Source organism: Silene latifolia, chromosome 8 (genome assembly GCF_048544455.1).
Source record: "Silene latifolia isolate original U9 population chromosome 8, ASM4854445v1, whole genome shotgun sequence".
Lineage (NCBI taxonomy): Eukaryota > Viridiplantae > Streptophyta > Magnoliopsida > Caryophyllales > Caryophyllaceae > Silene > Silene latifolia.
The window spans coordinates 7,495,348-7,509,405 of NC_133533.1; the positions used below are offsets into that span (position 1 = coordinate 7,495,348).

The following is a 14,058-nucleotide window of genomic DNA, read 5'->3' on the forward strand; positions in this document are numbered from 1 at the left end:
TAAAATAAAATTTAAAGGTAGCCCGGGCGTAGCCGGGCACCAAACCTAGTTTATACATAATATGGGCCGGGTTTACAAAGCTAATCAGCCGGGCCTAATACTTATTGTCGATTTTAGTGATTTGGTACGGCAACAATTAGGTGGTTGTTTACGGTTATTATTGCCGAAACGTTTTGAGAAAGTTCGATTAGATGATAGATTTGGCATAAGGGTAATAATTACTTAATCATTATTGGGGGTGGGTAATGTATTACCCTTTCATGAGGGTAATAGATTCGGCTCTCTCTCTAAAGCTTAGAGGGAGAAAGTTGTAAAGCCCCAAAAATGAAATTTGGGTTTTGAATCCTTTTCATGCCTTTGTTTTCACTTGCTAGTTCTTCATCTTTTTTCTTTAGAAATTTCTTGAGTCCATTTTCTTAATTTTTACCTTCTCTAATATTTGACTCTTTTGCTCTTTATTTTAGCATGGGAGAGCTCTTGAATCATATATCTTAAGAAATGAAGGTTTAAATCTAGAATCTCAACAGAAATTTTTGAGTTTTATTATCATTTATGGATGATTATAGCAAAATAATGTTCAACATTGGGAAGATCCAAAACCTCTTATATTAAAGGTTTTTTCAGATCTGGACGTTTTTCTTCTTTTCTTTGCTCCTTTAGGTTTTCTTATTTCCCTATTTCTAAGAGGGATATATGTCTTTGCATTTTTGTAAGCCTGGAAACTTTGAATCTAGTCTTGTGTTCTTCCTTTTCTTCAAGTTTTGTTCTTTTTCTTGTGAGCTTTTGAAAATTTAGACTTTGAGTTTTTCTGTTTCGATTAACCTAGTTTTTTTACCTTTAAAAAAAAAATATGAGGATAATAGATTCAGGAGGTGAATAATTACTCTCGTTTCAAACATGGAAAATGCACCTTAACTATTACTCTCACATTCATTAGCCTCCTTTTATTCTTAATCCAAGCAAACCCTTATAATTATAAGCTGTATTTTTAATTCTATCCGTTTTAATTCCGATCGCATCAAATATTGCTCCCCACAAATCTAATACATCGTGCTCGTATAGTATTTCTTAAGCAAGAAAGTGGGATCACAAATTGATAAGCCCTTTACTTGTCAATTCAACTTAAGCAAACATAATGACATTGACAGCATACCACAATGATTTCTTAACCAAACATCCTACACTCCTTACTAATGTCATTCACATAATCACAATATCAAATGTGACTATGTGAGTCTTAGTCCATTTAATGTCAATTTATTTCTAGATAAACATCTTATAAATTTAGTACAAAACTAAGGCAAATGAGATATCGTCGTCTCATGATATTGACTTTCAGTATCACTCTTTCACAGTCTCATGCACATGTAAAATATGAACTTATGCATTTCGTTTTTCATAGTGTGTGATCCAGGGTCCTAGTCGTGTATGTGAGAGGGTGAGAATTCAAATATTGAATAATCCAATAATATCATTTGTTTACTTTTTACTCTTGGCAAATAGACCCAGAAAGGAGAAGGGATCATTTGTGGCAGTGGTTCTTGAATGACAAGTACTCGACAATAACGAATGTGAAAAATACAAATTACCTATTATAAACACTAGTTTTAAACCCGTGCAAAATTGCACGGGTATGTATTTGGGCCAGTATTAATGTTTTTGAATGTATATTTGTTTTTGCATTTCTATTGTACTTATCTAGTTGGTCTAAATCTACGATTTACATAATTTATGTTTAAATTTGTTACAAACATATGTGTTCACATACACTGGTTTATAAGGCAATAATGTAATTTACTCTTGTAAATAAAAATTGCATACATAAAAAACTTTACATCCAGATAAAAGAAATATAATCTAATATAATCAACTTTAACATATGTATGTAATTTGATGGGGTATATTCTGCACCGCTGACCAAGTCAACACATTGAGCAAGGTCAAAGATATCCACAGCAAAGTCAACGATTTAGACAACCTAGCCGACGCAGCCCATCGGCCTGTCACTTGGGTCTCGGCCAGGCAACTAGCCAGCCGGGGCACATATCCGCGTATTCATATCCAAGACTCCTCGGTCGGCCTGCCATAGGTCCATCGGCCGAGGGTAGAACGGTCTTTCCACCTGCTAGCCACTTGGCCACTTGGCCACTACGTGACAAAAGGTGAAAGTCTATAAATACTCCTCAACCCTCATTGAGGAAAGGATCGACAATTTAACCTAAGAATCACTATTCATCTGGTAATATCTTCCTTATCTCTCTACAATACACTTTGCCAAGTAACACATAACTTAATCCTTTAAGTTTACTGACTTGAGCGTCGGAGTGAGAACGCTCGGCCAAAGCCGAGCCCTCAGTTTGTTCATTGTTTCAGGAGAGGTCAAAGGAGAACTCAATCAAAGACGTCCTTCTACAAGCTACGAGTGGTAACAATACTTGCTCTGGAATTACGCCCGGAACATAATTCATTTGCGTTTTATGTTCGATCGCGTATATAAATGTTATTCCTTCTTGAAATTATGTAATTTTATTATTATGTAATTTTGTTTTAAAAATTATGTACTCCGTAATTCAATTTCATTTACTCGCATTTGTAATTCATTCTGTGTATATGTTATAAATTTTATTTACACGGAATGTATAAAACTATTTCATAATATTAATTCAGAGAATTTTTTCATAATATTATTTCATAGAATTTGTTGTAAAACGGAATTTATCGCATGCTTGAAAAGACGGAAATCTGAAGAAATAAATACATTGCACACTCACGGGTCCCACCATAACATGAATTTCCAAAAAAAAAAAAAAAAAAAAAAAAAAAACTGCATTAATGACGTGGCGCGCTAAGGATTGAGTATTGTCTTTTGTATTAATATAGATAAAATTCATGAATTCATGATATGAAATGTAAACAAATGAATTAATAAGACACCAAAAATGAAATATTAAACAAATAATCGAGACGGAGGGACTACTCAGTAGTTGGTAGACTTCTGAACTACCACACCAATTCTTAACCATAAGGCCATAATTACCTACAACTACACTTAAAATTCATCATTGGATAACTTAATAATAACTCTATTAATATCTCAACAAGTATGAACCAAATTTCTTGTATCATTCAATTTTAGAGAAAAAAATATTCGTATTTAATTAGTTACTTGCTTATATCATCGAATATGATTCTACACATTTTAGTTGTATTTTCACTCGTAATCTCATCCTCTTATGCTAACACAATAGCATTCGACTTTTGTGTCGCGGACCCAACCCTTCCTCATGGACCGACAGGCTACTCATGCAAGGATTCAACAAAGGTCACGGCCGACGACTTTGCCTACTCGGGTCTTCGTAAACCCGGCAACACGTCCAATATCTTCAAATTTGGGGTGTCGGCTGGTTTTGTGGATCAATTCCCGGCCTTAAACGGGTTAGGAATATCCATGGTTCGAGCTGATATAGGTGTAGGGGGAGCCGTGCCCATACACACGCATCGTGTGGCCGAGCTTCTTATAGTGGTCGAGGGTACGATTATTGCTGGATTTATTGATACGAATAATACGGCTTTTTATAAGACTATTGAGAAAGGTGACTAAGGTGACTTGTTTATTATTCCACCAATGCTCGAACATTTTCAAGTCAATGTTGGAAAAATTCCGTCTGTGGTATATGCTAGTTTCGCTAGCCCGAATCCTGGAATTCAAGCTGTTACTGGAGCTCTTTTCCAAAATGATTTGCCTAGTGAGATCGTTCAGAAGATTACTTTGTTAGATCGTGCGCAAATTAAAAAGCTTAAAAAGATGATTGGTGGAACTAATTAACTCGGTTATTATTAAAAATTACAATCTTTTGGTCCAAATGTAATTTTATTATTTTTGTCTTTTTGAATTGTTCCATTATAAGTTTGTGTACGCTAATATATAAAGTTTTTTCATGTCACATGTGAAAATAGGAAGATTATTAGGGAAGAGACGAATAATTAAATACTTTCTTGTATGATTGAAACAATAAAATGTATGTACAATGGTAACGATAAAAAGGGATATTTGATGAATGAGAAAATACACGATATTTCATCATCAATTTTAACTCATAACCGGTAATATACCGAGTAGTACAGACCAAATTGATATTTACAACGATCCAAAATCATTGTACGTGAAATGGTGTATGCTAGAAGGTGATCATGGGCCGGGCGAATGCGGGCTTGGGCCGGGCCTTTCTATCCAAAACGGCCCATTTGTGTGGTTCGGGCTGGGTCGGGCCAGATCTGTGGACTTATTTGACAAGCCCAACCCCGGCCCTTATGGGCTAATTTGGGCTTTTGGGCCTAAATGGGCTTTTCGGGCCCTAAAATTTACGACTTACATTAGAAAATAATTAGCATAATACCTTCAATTACTACTTTAAAAACATACGTAGTTTATAAAATTGTACAAAATATGATGTAATGCTTATGAATTGCTCTCCAAAATAAAATAAAGGCAAACACCGTCCTTCGTAATCCGTATATAAGTGTTTTAAACAAGATAAGGTAATGAGAAATCAAGTTAATTAAAAAGTTACTTCAAGCATTGTGAATTTTGAATTCATTATAGAACGTTAATTTATGGGATTTGGCCCTGCTTTTTTTTACTTAATTTCAGCTCATTTCAGTTTAGTTTAGCTATATTCAATTTAATTCAGCTCTATTAAATTAAGTTCAGTTCAGGCTATTTGTGCACTTTTTTCTTACCTTATTAATGCTAGTGGAGTCTATTTATGATATTCGACGCAGTATCAAAGTCTGAGATTTTGTTCTTGGTGACGAAATATAGCTGGAGAAGGAGATGGTTAATCCGATTACTTTGTTCATCTGATTTAATTAAGTAAAAGTCCAATCACTCCATAAATTAACAAGTCACTCCATCAATTATCAACTGAATTATATAGACTAGGATCATATATCGTGCTACATACTTATAATTATAGAATGGACGCATGTTCTAAGCTGTACATGGTGTAGGCCGATATATAAAATATTCCCTTTGTTTTAACAATTGTTTACATTTGATTAAAATAATTCTCATAAAATAATAAAAGTATAAACATCCTGTTGAAACGAACGGAGTATGCAATTTAAGAGCTTGAGTGAATTGTTATCAAAACATATAATGCTCATCCATGGTTAACAAGTTCACAAATTCTTGTTTAAGCCGGATATATTTATCTTAAATTTAAAACAATTTAAATAGTGTACTTCGTATTATGTACATGAGACAAAGTTGATCCATTTCTATCTATCTAAGTGGATGGGTTCGATTTGTTTTACTTTTGAGAATATTACTGTCTTAAAAGAGACCAATCGTAATAAATTAATTAAGATCCCTTATTGGGGTGCCACTCGCCCCTAGCTTGTCCGTCCACGGCTAGTTAGTCTTGCTGAAGACGGGTCGGAGCAAGTGACGGGTAATGCCACTCACAAAACGGATAGGGGGGACAAGGTGGGGGCACCCCCATGTGCTTCCCTCTCTCCTCTATTTGGGTTATTTGTGAGAGGAAATAGTATCCGTCACTTCAAAGTGACTGATACGTGCCGTCTTCAATGAGATTTTGTGGTACACGGCATAGGTGGTCTCAACTTCAATGCATTTATGTTCGTGTTTGAAGTCTTCATAGACTTTTTCAATAAACACAAAATCTCATTTAAGACGGCACGTATCCGTCACTTTGGAGTGACGGATACCATTTCCTCTCACAAATGACCCAAATAGAGGAGAGAGGGAAGCACATGGGGGTGCCCCACCTTGTCCCCCTATCCGTTTTGTGAGTGACATTACCCGTCACTTGCTCCGACCCGTCTTCAGCAAGACTAACTGTTCAATAAAAGCGTCTAGTGAATCATCCCATATTTTATCCATACTACGAGTATATTTTAATATCTTGGTCGACATTTGAACTAACGTACCAATAATTCATATCAATAATTACGTTCATCAAAACACATTAACATGTATCATTAGTTGACTTTATAACTCTATATAAATACCCCATGTGTACGAACCATATAATGTATCTATACTTGTAGTAATTCAACCTCATTTACTCTCTACTCATATACTAATTCTTCCTATTTTCCTACATATTCGAATATGAATCTACACATTTTAATTGTATTTTCGATCTTGGTCACGTCCTCGTATGCTAACATGATAGAATTTGACTATTGTGTCGCGGACCCAGCCCTTCCTCATGGACCGACTGGCTATGCATGCAAGGACCCATCAAAGGCCACATCCGATGACTTCGCCTACTCGGGCCTTCGTACACCTGGCAACACGTCCAACATCTTTAAGTTTGGAGCCTCACTGGTCTGCCAGTCGCCCAATTTGACCTTAAACGGGTTGGGAATATCTATTGTTCGAGGTGATATGGATGTAGGAGGAGCTGTGCCCTTACACACTCACCGTGTGTCTGAGCTTATTGTAGTAGTTGAGGGTACGATTATTGCTGGATTTATTGACACGAATAATACAGCTTTTTATAAGACTCTTGAAAAGGGTGACTTGTTTGTTATTCCACCTACACTCGAACATTTTCAAGTTAATGTTGGAACAATACCGTCTGTGATATATGCTAGTTTTTCTAGCCCAAATCCCGGTGTTCAGATTATTTCTAATTCCCTTTTCCAAAGCGATTTGCCTACTGAGATCATTCAGAAGATTACTTTATTGGATCCTGCGCAAATTAAGAAGCTTAAGAGAGTGTTTGGTGGTACTAATTAACTTTGGTTATTAGTATAAAATGGTGACTTTCGTGTATGATTGAATTGTTTGTAATAATTGTGACCACATTTGCTTGTTGGTTTGGAATTCAGTTTATCACTTGTTTATTTGGAGTTGAATAAATTATTGATCTTAAAAATGCAATAATGTGTAGACCGAATAATCGAATATCCTCTCGTTGGGGTTTATTCGAGTTGAGATCATATGTTCCGTATTATTAGAGTTTCATCTCAATCATATTATATTACATAAGTAATAAGATTGTGAAATATAGTCAAATTTTCACACACAAATCTTACATCGTATGCGTTTAACAGAGTGCATTTATTAATTACGTAAAATAATAATAAATTGATAACAAAGACTTTGAATCAAAATAATTCGGTCGACTGTAGTCTACAAGCAATGTGAATTGTTGGTTGAACATGTCAATCAATTTTTTTTCAAATGAACTGCAAGGTTTGTACAATATATGAGGGAAAGGAGATTTAAACTCTTAACTTATTGTTACAAAATCTTCGCCCTAATCACTAGAATGTAAGGATATATATATAATAATGTAGGCGTTGAAAATTTTTCAAGAAAAATGGGGAATCACCATAACAAAAAAATACTAGTCAACATATATAAATGTATATATGTGAAAGAGTCTGTTTCCCTGTCTATTCATTCAATCAAACGTACAATATATACAATGTTCCATAGAATCGTTTCCTGATTCTTTGCTAAATCATATCCTATAATTATGGAAAGGCTATAACTAATCCTATAACTAAGGCATGATACAAGGCTAATATGTGTACACAATAACTAATTGATTGCAGAGATATTCTAACAGAATATATGAGATAATATTCTATTACACCCCCGCAGTTGAAACGGGAGGTATGTGAACGTTGAGACTGGAGCGGAAGTCGTTGAAAAGGGCTTTCGGGAGACCTTTGGTAAAAATATTTGCATATTGAAATCGTGACGGTACATGTAAAACTTTAACTTGACCAAGAGCAACTTTTTCCCGAACAAAGTGGATATCCATTTCAATATGTTTTGTGCGTTGATGATTGACGGGATTGCCTGAGAGATAAATCGCACTAACATTGTCACAATACACGATGGTGGCTCGTTTGATAGGGCAGCCGAGTTCAAGTAGGAGGTTCCGGAGCCAGCATGATTCGGCTACGACATTTGCGACACCTCGGTATTCGGCCTCGGCACTGGAGCGGGATAGTGTAGGCTGCCTTTTTGAAGACCAAGAGATGATATTGTCACCCAAATACACACAATATCCCGAGGTAGAGCGGCGTGTGTCGGGGCAGCCACCCCAGTCGGCATCACTGTAGGCCGTGAGGGTGGAGGAGGACGAAGGGGTGATGTGAATGCCAAGAGACTTTGTTCCTTGCAAATAACGAATCACCCGTTTTAGAGCGCTCATGTGTGCCTCACGTGGGTCATGCATATAAAGACATATTTGTTGGACCGCGTAAGATATATCGGGGCGCGTGAATGTCAAATATTGCAGGGCCCCTGCCAGGCTGCGATAGAGTGTAGGGTCAGTGACACTCTTTCCCGAAAAAGCAGATAACTTGGACTTTGTATCGACTGGAGTTTGAGCGGCCTTACAGTTGGTCATATTCGCTCTAGCCAAAATCTCTTCGGTATATTTTCGCTGATGGAGGAACAACCCATGGGTATGGCGAATGGCAGATATACCAAGGAAGTAATTAAGGGGACCAAGATCAGTCATGGCAAATTCGGAGCGAAGTTGAGCAATAATACGTTCCCGGAGGGCCGCTGAAGAAGTAACCAGTATGATATCATCCACATATAGGAGCAAATATGCAGTGTCGGGTCCCTTGCGGAAAATAAATAAGGAGTGATCACAAACACTGTGTTGGAAACCGATAGTAGCAACGTACGTGGCGAACCGGTGGTACCAAGCTCTCGGGGCTTGTTTTAAGCCGTAAAGAGATTTTTGTAATAGGCAGACATGGCCAGGATGTTGGCGATCACGAAATCCCGGTGGTTGATACATGTACACCGTTTCAGCTAAATTACCATGGAGGAACGCGTTCTTTACGTCTAATTGGTGAATTGACCATTTGTTGCATACAGCGAGACTAAGAACGGTTCTAATTGTGGCCGGCTTCACGACGGGGCTAAAGGTCTCATCACAGTCGACTCCCACCTTGTGACTCGCCATTGACAACAAGACGAGCTTTGTACCGCTCCAAGTCACCATTAGATTTAAACTTATGTTTAAATAGCCACATACACCGTGTAATATTGACGTTAGTTGGCCTAGGTACGAGAACCCAAGTCTTATTTTTAATTAGAGCATCGTATTCGTCGGTCATAGCCTGAAACCAATTCGGGTCTTTAAGGGCGGTGATAGGACATTTGGGAATTGGTGAAAGGCTGGTGGTAGAGCATAGGTCGAATACGGGCTTGGGTTTAAAAATACCATGTTGGCCACGGGTTGTCATTTGAGGGGAATGTGCGGGTGGTGGCGTGGTAGGAGGTGAGTTGATTGGGGTAGGCTCCCTGGTTGTGGTAGTGGGGGTCTCATTTGTGATTGGGCTACCATGTTGGGTTGGGCTGCGGGTAGGACTAGTAGTGGGCTGGGGACTTTGCTGGGTTGGGCCGTGGGCAGGGCTAGCAGCGGGTTGAGGTCCGGGCTGGGTGGGAAATTGGGCCGTGGCATGGGCCAAGTATGGTGATATATTAGAGTCCAGGGGGATACGTGGGTTTTGGTCCGTGGTTTTTTGTTTTGCATATGGGAACACCGATTCGTCGAATGTCACATGTCGAGCAATGATTACCTTTTGGGATGATAAGTCGAGACACTTGTAACCCCGATGATTGGACGGGTACCCGATGAAGACGCAAGGGGTAGCACGGGCAGCCAGTTTGTGGTTTGTGGTGGAGGGGACATGAGGGAAGCATAGACACCCGAAGGTACGTAGGTGAGAATATGACGGAGTTTTGCTATAGAGGCTTGACGTAGGAGTTCCAGTAGGATTTTGTTTGTGGGGAATAATATTGTATAAATAGGTAGCTACTGCTAGAGCATGGTGCCACATTGTAAGAGGCATGTGGGCGTGTTGAAGGAGAGTCCGAACAATATTGTTAATTGTTCGGATAGTCCGTTCCGCCTTACCATTTTGAGGTGAGGTGTGTGGGCACGAAAAACGAAAAATCATGCCATGATTCGCAAAAAAAGTATGGAAAGACGAGTTATCAAATTCACGCCCGTTATCGCATTGGAATGTTTTAATGGGACGATTAAATTGTGTAACTAATTGATTATGGAAAATGTTAAAAATTGTAAACACTTGAGATTTATTTTTAATGGGGAATGTCCACAAAAAGTTGGTAAAATCATCCAAAAAAAGGACGTAATATCGGTGTCCTATTTGAACTCGTGATGGGCGAAGTCCATAGGTCACTATTGACAATATCAAAAGGTGACACAGTGGAAGAGGATGAGGGGGAAAAGGGAATTTTTATTTGCTTACCCAACTGACAGGAAGCACACACAAATGTTCGACTTAAGGAATTACAATAAATCAAACTGTTCCTACGAATATTATTAAAAATGGCAGGACCCGGATGTCCGAGACGGTCATGCCAAGTGATAGAAGAGACGGCAGTGAGGGCTTGTGGAGGAGCTTGAGCAGGTGACGGTAATGTTGTGGAGATCAGAGGATAAAGATCACCCGTGTTATTGCATCTCATGAGTCGGTTCCCCGTCCGTAGGTCCTTCACAGTGAAACCAAAAGGATCAAATTCAACAGAGACATGATTATCGGTAGTAAATTGTCGGACTGAAACAAGGTTCTTAATGATATTAGGGACATGAAGGACATTGCGCAAAATAAAAGGGGGGAACGGGGTAGAAAGGATTTTGGAGCCATAACCTCGAATTGGTATTTCACTGCCATTACCAACGATGATACTACGATTATTGCTCGAATTAAAATAAGACGAGAGCGTACCTTGGTTGGACGTCATGTGGGATGATGCTGCTCGGTGTCCATATAATAATTCTCGCCTGGTTGTTGGAGCGTCATGGTCTCGCATTGCAGCAGACTATATCGTAGGAATGAGCATACCGGAGGAGAGCCAAATGAGTTGGGTTGGGCAATGAAGGCCTGTTGGGGCCGTGGTCCGAGGATGCTTGGGCCACCACGGTTCGTTGTAGGTGTAGTCCAGCCCGAGGTAGGGTAGGGGCACGGTGGTGGTGTCCAACCGTGCTGGGCAGTGGCAGGGGAAAAAGGGACCCAAGTCCACGCCTGTTGTCCTCCATAATGCTGCTGGTTGTTTCGACCATTGTGTCGGCCTTGATAGCCGTTGTTATGCTGACCATTGGATGACCCATTGCCACCATTATTCTGTCCACCATTTTTGCCGCGATTCCCTCCGCGATGATGACCTCCTCGACCCTTATTGTTGTAGGAGCGGGAGTTATTACCACCGCGCGAGTTGTTGGAAGAGGAGTGAGCAGAGGAGTTGTCATTCTGATTTGTGTTTGTGACAACTAGGGCGGAATCAGTGGTGACGGAAGTCACTTTGTTGCGGCGAGTCTCCTCCAGCGTGAGCATGGAGCGTGCTTTATAGAAGGCTGGCAGAGGGTCACTTTGCTGAATGATAGTGGCAACACCATCGTACCCTTCAGAGAGCCCGGCGACTAATTGGAGAACAAGCCTATTATTGGAGACGGGAGCCCCAACATTCGCCAATTGATCGGCAAGCATCTTCAAAGCCTGACAGTAGGCCGAGATATTCGGATAATTATCCATATGTGCCTGAGAGAACTGCTGCTCTAAGAACACAGCCCTCGAGTTTTTATTATCGTGGAAGATGTCTTTAAGACGGTCCCATGCTTGTTGAGCAGTAGCATTGGGCTCGAGGATTGTGTGGAGCAAGTCGAGAGATATGGTGCTATATATCCATTGCTTAACAATGGCATCTAGACGAAGCCACTGTTCATCTTTCTTGATAACAGCATCCTTAGGAGGATCAATATGATCAGCGACATCGTAGGCTCGTGCCGTGTTGAGGAATAGCTCGGCCCAAGATGCGTAGTGAACGTTTTCTGTTTCAAGAGTGATTTGGATGTGATTTTTGATATTCGAGAGGGCAAAGGCGGGGTGGAATGGGGCAGATTTTGTGTTCTCAGCAGGCATGATGAAGATAGGGAAGTGATAGAAAAAAGAAGGAAAAGAAAGACAGGGTATAACGAGAGGGGAAGGAGAGTTTTAGAAGAGAGGATCTCAATGGCTCAATGATACCATGAAAGAGTCTGTTTCCCTGTCTATTCATTCAATCAAACGTACAATATATACAATGTTCCATAGAATCAGTTTCCTGATTCTTTGCTAAATCATATCCTATAATTATGGAAAGGCTATAACTAATCCTATAACTAAGGCATGATACAAGGCTAATATGTGTACACAATAACTAATTGATTGCAGAGATATTCTAACAGAATATATGAGAATATATGAGATAATATTCTATTAATATGAAGTGTGATTTTTGAACAACAGAAAGACACAAATATAAAAATGTACTCCTTACTCCGTATTTGTTATCGATTATTACTACAGCTAGTCTTGCTTGTGACCTCTCACAAAAAGGGAGAGGGGATAAGGTGGGGCACCCCCCAAGATATTAATCAAGTTCTTCAGAATGTTCGCAAATTCCTTCATATCGAAGGTTTATACTGCAAGATCTATCAACTAAGACGGTTGTTATTTCGATCAAGACCGAAAGTACGAGTAAAAGAAACAATACTCAATCTCTCGCCTTTGAAGACAAACATAAAGGACTTATACCGACTAATTCTTTTGTTTTGCTCTATTTGTTAGTATAATATATTCTGCGTTTGTGTTACTACGATTCAATAACATGGTTTCCGATAGCAATTCAAGTTGTATTTTAGATATATGTTAATTGCTTCTAAGTATCAATGTCAACGAAATCCGTTTAATATTAATCCCTAATTGTTACTAATATAGAGTTAATCAATAAATCCTATTTAACTAACCCTAATAACAATAGAAAGGTGAATTAGACAACAAATCATATTCAATTAATCCTAAAAACAATAGAACGGTGAATTAGACAACTAGTTGTGCACGTAAAGATTATAAAACAATATTCATACGATAAAGAACAAAACAATTAACGATAGTTAAGATAAAGATTAGAACTTTGAAACTCACAATTGAATATTAATAGTTTCAAAGGCTTAAAACCGCCAGGAAGGGAGGAATTTGTTCCGATCTAGAATATATAATTAGGTTTTTCTCCAAATTGCATAAGTTCCTTCTAAAAACTAAAAACAAAGCTTCAAAAAATCAAAGCTTATATACTCGGTAGTAATTGGGTAGAGATGTAGAATAACTAGATTAGGAAAGAAAAATACTAAAAGTCGGAGCAAAACCGAGTAAAATAACATAACAAGCCGTAATATAACGAGTCATACATGGGTCGAACATATTTATTGAGGTCGTGTGTTTATAGCATAACAAAGCCGTAATATAACGAGTCATACGGACTGAGATCATGCCCTCTCGACATATTTTTCACTATTGACCATTTTGTGCAACTCTCGACACAATTTTCATGGTTCATTCGAAATAGTCTCATAGTGTTTATAGCACGTGGGTAAGGTTGTGTGCATTTGGCCCTATTAACTCGTCTTATAGTGGAAAGTGGAAATCGACAAAACTTATCGTCTCTAGTCTTAGCAATTAGATATGATTAATGTAGCGAGTACAGACAGCGATGCATTCCATCCTCTCTTATTACTCGATTTTTTGCATTGTATAACCATATTTCAATCTAAGAAAATAAATCATTTTCGTAACAATGTTTATAAACTAAAATCTTCGAAGCAATCAGCGCTATTAATAATTCAAGTATCTCGTTTATACTGATAAACTAAAATCTTCGAAGCAATCACCTTCAAATTGAATATATGTTACTCTATCGCCAATTTCTCGAGATCATACCATATATACCACGACAACAATGCATCATCCTGCTCTTCGGGTTTGACAGAACTTTTTATCGGCTTTACAGAACGCAGCAGGATGCTACCTCCTGCAACACAATTCCACCAACAGCCGTATGAGAATTTTTTAGGAAAATCGTGTGCAATAAAACTCCGTCTATTCCAAGCCACCTTTGGATTTTCATGGTTAAACAATGTCAACTGTTGTATCTCATCACTTTCCTTCTTCCAAATAAACAGAGTTGGACGCCCTTTCAAGGATGTC

At 38.6% G+C, this 14,058-nt stretch overlaps 1 protein-coding gene and 1 pseudogene across 1 annotated transcript; both read left to right on the forward strand.

Moving 5' to 3' along the window:
• Positions 1-3,133: 3,133 nt before the first annotated feature.
• Positions 3,134-4,154, forward strand: LOC141594061 (auxin-binding protein ABP19a-like; annotated as a pseudogene).
• Positions 4,155-6,136: 1,982 nt separating this feature from the next.
• LOC141594062 (auxin-binding protein ABP19a-like) lies at positions 6,137-6,875 on the forward strand. The gene has a single exon (XM_074414265.1). It carries the CDS (start codon positions 6,137-6,139, stop codon positions 6,767-6,769), a length of 633 nt encoding a protein of 210 aa, XP_074270366.1. The 3' UTR covers positions 6,770-6,875.
• The last annotated feature ends 7,183 nt before the right edge of the window (positions 6,876-14,058 follow it).